We start from the raw sequence: 6813 nt of genomic DNA, 5'->3' as shown, positions 1-6813 counted from the left end.
TACATATGAATACCTTCACCAAGGCCTAGGACTCCAAGTATAACTGCATTCTCTTATTATGTTCAAGCCTAATGCTAAGTCACGGGGTACTACACGTAATATAATAATGCTAATCTAAACCACAAGCCTCATGTTTTATGTCTCTATGGAGAACCTCATCTCAAGAGTACTACTTCTTTCCATTACATTCAACCAAGCTCGAGTCCAAATCAAAAAGCACCTAATGCATCGTGCATTCATCCACATGCCATCAATACCACATTCAAGCCTAGTTCTATAACCATCCTAATAAATTTACTTGAAAACTTTACAAGAGGACATTACTAGCCTACTGCAATCACTCATATAATGACAATCACTCATTCAAGCCTATTATTCTAATCACTTTATGGCTTCTTTGAAGTCAACATCTCTTAAGAATTTTCATGTCAATCTTAGCATCTGTACACTGTCAATTGCATTAACTTCTACCAAGAGGTATACCAATATACTCTTACCTATTTATTACACACAACAAGATCACATCTCTCTCTTCCTCCATTTCTATAACCTTAAATGGAATAAACATACCACAACTATCACAATAAGGAACACCCACTCTCTCTCATATGTCATAACTCATCTACTATCATCAACATCGCTATCAGAAAGGATCACTAGAAGTCTTAGAGAAAAAGATCATAAGCATGATTCATTCAGGAAATCTAATAAGAGAACATTTATGGTGGAACATGATTTCTCTATCCCTTTAGGGCCTATCATGAGTTCATGGAACTGAACATAGGTGTGAATCTGTCTGAAGAGTATAAGCATAGATCATGGACATAATACTAATATACATGACATCAATAGGACATTATAATGATTAAAATTTAAGGAATACACTAGAATAAGAATGGATTGATATATTACCATAACTCTGTCTGGACATATCACTATCTGATCCTCAACACTCGACTTGGTTCTTCAACTTATCATCTCCCCCTTAGGCTTGAAGCCAACATTATAAGGATATGGACCTATTCCACATTCTCTAAACTGGTCTATATTCACTTTACTCTAAATGCTCAGAAAATGCTAATCTCATGTCTATCGAACTCTCCAAGTGCATGTGCTAAGATTCCTTCTAGGGCTTCTTTCTGAGATACCTGAATTGAATCGATGCCAACTATTTTACAAGTTGCATTATTGTCCATTACTACAGTTCCTCCATTTGTCTCATAGCTATTGAACCAATCTTTTCAAAATGTCATATGCAGAGTACAACCAGAGTCTAACATCTATTTGTTATCATAGACTCCACTATTGCATGATGTTGTTAGTACATATTCATCATCATTAGAATCATGTACCTGCTCAACAATGGATGAACTCGTATTTTCTTTGGACTTCGACATAGGATAATTTTGTTCAAAGTGTCCCTTCCCGTGATAGTCCCAACACTCTGTGTTCTTCTTGTTGACACGAGACTTTGATCTGTGCTTTGATTTGCTCATTCTCTATTGGCTAGTAAAACCTCTCACAAAGAGCCACTAGCTTCATCATCTTTGTCTCCTTCAAAATGCCTTTGCACATCACAAGAGTTAAGTGTTTGCCGCACTTGCTCAAGAGTGATAGGCACCTTGCTATAAATCATTGAATTCTCAATATCACGATATTTCAAAGTCAATAAAAATAGCAAAGCACATGCAAGCGTCTCCTTATCCTTCTTAATTCAGTAATCTGTAAGTCCATCACAAGTTTATTGAATGCATCTAGATGGTCTTGCAATAAAGTACCTGACTCCATCTTAAATGTGTGAAGACGCCATTGTAACAACATCCTTGTTGTAATCGATTGGTCATGGTAAAGCCCTTCCAGCCTATCCCATAATTGTTTGGTCATCTCCTCGGTACTTGTACTCACTTCACAGAGCACATTAGGTGCAAGAGACAGTTGAATTACACTCAATTCATCTCCTTCAATCTTCGCCTTGTCAGAAACCAATGTGGTATCGGGGTACTTTTCGTCAATAGCATGGATTTAACCTTTTCTCTGCAGTAACGCCATCATCTGGATTTTTCAGATATTGAAGTTGTTGCGCCCACTAAACCTATCAATTTCAAACTTTATGGAACTCATTTTTACTTGTTCTTCCTCTTCTACTACAAAGTATTTGGAAATACAGGAAACCAAAGTAATTTTTCTAATGTGGAAGTTCATACTGTGCTGCAACCACAAAGCATACTCAAACAGAACCTTGGCTCTGATATCAATTGTTAGCGGAAATGTGAAAATATAAAGGACAAGGAAGAACAATAATATTTAATGTGGTTCAGATCAGAATGATCATACGTCCACGAGAGAACAATTGCCTTTATATTAACAAAGAAAGGGGAGAGATCCCAAATACATCTAAGAGAATTGCTCTATCAATTCTCTACTCTTCTAATGTATTTTACAAATGTCTTAGAATATGAGAAGACAAGTGAGAGATGTGATGAGAGGTGTGTTTCAAATGAATCAAGAGATACCTATTTATAGGTAGAATAGATGTCAAAGTTTACCAAACTTTTACCTAGAATCTTGTCAATTTTAACAAAAGCTCTAAGGCCCTTTGGCACTTTAAGTGCAAAACGTAAATAAAGAGTGAGCTTTAATGAAAAAAGGTGCAAACGGAGAAAATATTCAAATATATATATATATATATATAGAGAGAGAGAGAGAGAAAGAGAGAGAGAGAGAGACAGAGAGTCCAAGATAATAATTATTAGCATGAATGACAAATATATGAACAAAAAAATTGAAAAAAAGTTACGATAAAGTGAAATAGCTATTGTTTAGTGTCTGCCTCTTCAAAAAAGGCTCATTTGCAAGGAAAAGTATGTCTTCATCCCTAGATGACGGCACTAAAGTGCACATTAAGCGAGACGAAGCGCTCAACACGTTTTGTGCCACACTTCAAGGCTTAAGTGCGCCTTTGACAACACTTATTCTTAATTGTGAATTTTGGTGTCCAAGATACCTGTCTCTTATTGAATAAAGCCTATCAAGAACCTGTCTCATATTCATTCTGTCTTGTGGATGTTCTGCTGAACATGTTACTCCAGTTTGAAGAATAGAAACCAAAGATTCAATCCATTCAGTCTTGAATTCTCCCTGGTATGCTGCTTCTTCCAAACCTGATTGATCAACAATCTCTAGCACGCGATTTGGTAATGAACGTTTGACAAAGTTGTGAATGTTTAAATCATCTTGAAATGTTATATCGAGGGGACTTTTTCCAGTGAACAACTCCAACAAGAGAATACCATAGCTGTAGACATCTCCCCAGGTTGATGCAGCACCTCCCATGCCATATTCTGAAGAAAAAAAATGCATTAGTGCTACCTTACGAATTAATTCCTATCTAAAGTGATGTTCATAAGAATACGAAAGTATATAACCTGGAGGTGTATATCCAATGGTTCCTTTAACCACTAGGGAGCTGAAATGATTGGCATTAGTTTCCCTGTTGGACTTTACAAGCAACCTTGCTAAGCCAAAATCACTAACATGAGCTGTTAGATCATTGTCAAGAAGGACATTGCTAGGCTTTAGATCACAATGAATTATCGGCGTTGGGCACTGGTAGTGAAGATAATGCAATGCACAAGCAACATCTACTAAGACGTTTATTCTTTGAAGAATGTTTAAACTTGAGGATCCACCTTGTCCTACTTGAGGATGCAGCCACTTATCCAAGCTCCCATTTGGCATAAATTGGTATATAAGAGCCTTGAAATCGTTTCCTTGGAAATCAGAACTTGAGCATACACTTAGAACCTTCACGAGGTTCCTGTGGCGAATGTTCCTTAAGGCTTGGCATTCAGCTAGGAAGCTTTTGGAAGCTCCTTTCTGCTGGAGATTAAGAACCTTAACTGCAATAGCTACTTCACTTGACGGAATAGCTCCTTCGTACACTCTTCCAAAGTTACCGGTCCCAATCAAACTCTGTGATGAGAATCCACTGGTTGCATCATGAAGTTCCTTGTATGTTACTTTTGGGTGGAAGTGGATATCCTCTGGTGATGGCATTGGAGGAAGTTCTGTTCTTGAGTTTTTCTTCTTCTTTTTCTTCAGGTACGTAAAGGCTAATGCGGACAACACCAGAACCAAGAAAGAAAATGCAAGGACAACTGCTAGCGTGACCTTAAGTGCAGCATCTTTCTTTCTTGGTTTCCCTTTGTTCTTTACTAGGCATGGATGTAAATGCATCTGTGGAATTCCTCCACAAAGATTGTTTCCTTTCACTTCAACTGCGCTTCCGTTCTTGAACACACCATCTAAGGGAACGTCGCCTTCAAGATTGTTGAACGACAGGTTCAGATTAAGTAAAGAATGCAACTTTACCAAATCCTGAGGTATCGGACCACTTAACTTGTTACTCGAAAGATCTAAGTACTGAATACCTTTCAACTGTCCCATATTCGGAATGGTTCCTTGGAACAGGTTGGATTGAAGATAGAGCTTATTTAAAGAAAAACATTGGCCTATCTTATTAGGTATCTCACCGGACAATCTGTTGTATGAAACATCAAATGCAGCCAAAAGTTGCAAGTTTCCAACATCACTAGGTAATACACCAGTCAAGGAATTGTGTGACAAGTTTAGTGTTCTGGAAAGGGTGGAAAGACCGATAAATTGTTTTGGAATGGTCCCGTTTAACCTATTGTCAGAAAGGTCAATTTCTTGCAGAAACTTGAAATTACCAAAACCATAAGGTATGATTCCTTCTAGACTGTTATTATGCAAGTATAGATACAATAATTGTGTAAGGTTGCCTAAAGAAGAAGGGATTTCACCAGTTAATTGATTTGAGGCCAAGTAAAGTTGTTTCAACGTCGGAAGTTTTCCAAGTGAAGCTGGAATATTACCTGTCAAGAAGTTTAGGCCTATCCCCAACGCGTCTAAACCAACAAGATTTGCAAACTCTGGAGGAATGCTCCCATGTATAGAGTTATTGTAAAAGTTTAGCCACCTCAACTTGGATGATAAGTTACCGATTGAGCCGGGGAACTCGCCAGTAAACTTGTTATTGGCAATATCAAGATACTGTAGCTTGCTACAATTTGTTAAAGGAGTAAGAAAGTTCAAATCATCACTCCTGAGTTGATTAGAATGGACAATAAGCAAAAGGAGAGACCTGAGTTTCCCAAAACTCAAGGGAATGGATCCAGTGAGCTTGTTTACTGATAAATCTAGCTGGACAAGATTTGAAGCATTGGACAACGAAACAGGTATCTCACCGGTGAAACCATTACCACCCAAGTATAGCCTCTGAATGTTAGGTAAAATAAGCCCCATGTCCTCCTTGAGGTCACCATGAAAATTGTTTTGAGTGATTGAGAGAAGTTGAAGTGATGAAAGATTGTAGAGTGCAGGTGGGAACACGCCAGAGAAATGATTCACCGCCACTCTAAAAACGGTCAAGTTTCTCAAAAGGGAAACAGTAGATGGGATTTCCCCTTCAAGGTAGTTATAATTCACACTAAGTTCTTGGAGGGATGAAAGATTTCCAAAAGAAACTGGGAAGTTCCCGGTGAGGTTGTTGTTGTTGAGATATAATTTTTGAAGCTTTGACAATGACCCTAGTTCTGAAGGGACTTGTTCTATAAGATAATTGTGATTCAAATCAAGATTAATGAGATTTATGCAGCTAGACAGATTGGATGGTATATTCCCCTCAAAGAAGTTAAAGCTTAAGTTCAATCTTTGGAGCCTTGTCAAGGAGCCTAATTCTTGAGGTATTACAGAAGTGAATGAATTGTCTGACAGGTAAAGTGTTTCAAGAAAAGAGAGATTACCAATTCTTCGCGACACGGTTCCAGACAACTTCAGCCCTGTAAGATCCAGCCTAACCACCCTTTGGATACTTGGATCACATGTGACACCTCTCCAGTTGCAGAAATGTATCGAATCGTTCCAAGACGATACGACTTGTAGAGGATCAGCAGTTAATTTTGATTGGAAATCAACAAGTGCAAGTTTGTCTGGCTCATTATTACCAAGAATGGCTGCATAAGCACTTTGTGATATGAACACATTGAGGAATATTATGACAATAAGTACATGAAAGTTTGAAACATAGAAATCCATTAGAAAAATTGAAACTGGCTTAATATTAGAGAACCTTAAAACTGTTCGTTTGAGAAAAAAAGTTTCTTATGTTAGTCTCTAATTGTAGTGTGAAATTTGAAAAGCTACTTTTACAAGTGAACTTTGTCCCTCATTGGTGAGAGAGAGGAAGATTTGTGTGTTAATATATAGGAGCACATCTTCTAACTCATAAATTGTTGAGAAAATAGTCTTCCCTTGCACTGTTGTTATCGCTTGGATTTGAATTGATAATTACTTTTTAACTGAAAAGACATTGCCTTTCACGAAAAAGTAAGTGTCAAGTGTGATATACGTTTATTGAGTTCGGTGAAGTTCTACAATTTCTATTGTAGAATAGTGTTCCATTCTATCTCTGAGAGAAATTAATCCAAGTCTTGAGCAATTGTGAGGGAATTAAATTTGTTAAGGAAACACATAAATTCTGTTGACTCGAAACTTAGTTAATCTATTTTAGTATATATATATTTTGAAGTAAGCAATTAGCACATAAATATTTTAAAGAGCATAATACTAGAGATTTATTTGACTATGAGAATTCAGGGTACTGTCTCTAAGTGTTAATCTTACAATTCTTACAGTTTCTCACAAATTCTTTTAAATATAAGAGAAATCCCCTAGTGCCAGTTGTGCATGATTCGAAACTCGATGGTCGATGCATAATGCCAATGCCCTTCT

General features: G+C 37.2%; 2 protein-coding genes across 2 annotated transcripts; both read right to left on the bottom strand.

Moving 5' to 3' along the window:
- Window positions 1-2809: 2809 nt before the first annotated feature.
- On the bottom strand, window positions 2810-4522 carry LOC129900705 (putative receptor-like protein kinase At3g47110). Its single transcript, XM_055975724.1, has 2 exons — window positions 3426-4522; window positions 2810-3341 (listed from the first exon to the last, which is right to left on the bottom strand). The coding sequence occupies exons 1-2, from the start codon at window positions 4444-4446 to the stop codon at window positions 2941-2943; spliced, it is 1422 nt and encodes a 473-aa protein (XP_055831699.1). The 5' UTR covers window positions 4447-4522; the 3' UTR covers window positions 2810-2940.
- A 6-nt stretch (window positions 4523-4528) lies between these two features.
- On the bottom strand, window positions 4529-6117 carry LOC129898977 (putative receptor-like protein kinase At3g47110). Its single transcript, XM_055973711.1, has 2 exons — window positions 4588-6117; window positions 4529-4540 (listed from the first exon to the last, which is right to left on the bottom strand). Exons 1-2 carry the CDS (start codon window positions 6115-6117, stop codon window positions 4529-4531), a joined length of 1542 nt encoding a protein of 513 aa, XP_055829686.1.
- Between the last annotated feature and the right edge of the window lie 696 nt (window positions 6118-6813).

This window comes from Solanum dulcamara, chromosome 8 (assembly GCF_947179165.1).
Source record: "Solanum dulcamara chromosome 8, daSolDulc1.2, whole genome shotgun sequence".
In the NCBI taxonomy this organism is placed as follows: domain Eukaryota; kingdom Viridiplantae; phylum Streptophyta; class Magnoliopsida; order Solanales; family Solanaceae; genus Solanum; species Solanum dulcamara.
Note: the sequence above shows the minus strand (reverse complement) of the source record. Positions and strands in the feature narration are given on the sequence as shown.

Bases quoted from the DNA above. Each gene is read 5' to 3' on its own strand.
- LOC129900705 (XM_055975724.1), bottom strand. From the start codon at position 4,446: ATGGGACAGTTGAAAGGTATTCAGTACTTAGATCTTTCGAGTAACAAG. The intron at 3,342-3,425 runs GTTATATACTTT...TTTTTTCTTCAG, and splicing joins CATTGGATATACACCTCCAG to AATATGGCATGGGAGGTGCT.
- LOC129898977 (XM_055973711.1), bottom strand. From the start codon at position 6,117: ATGGATTTCTATGTTTCAAACTTTCATGTACTTATTGTCATAATATTC.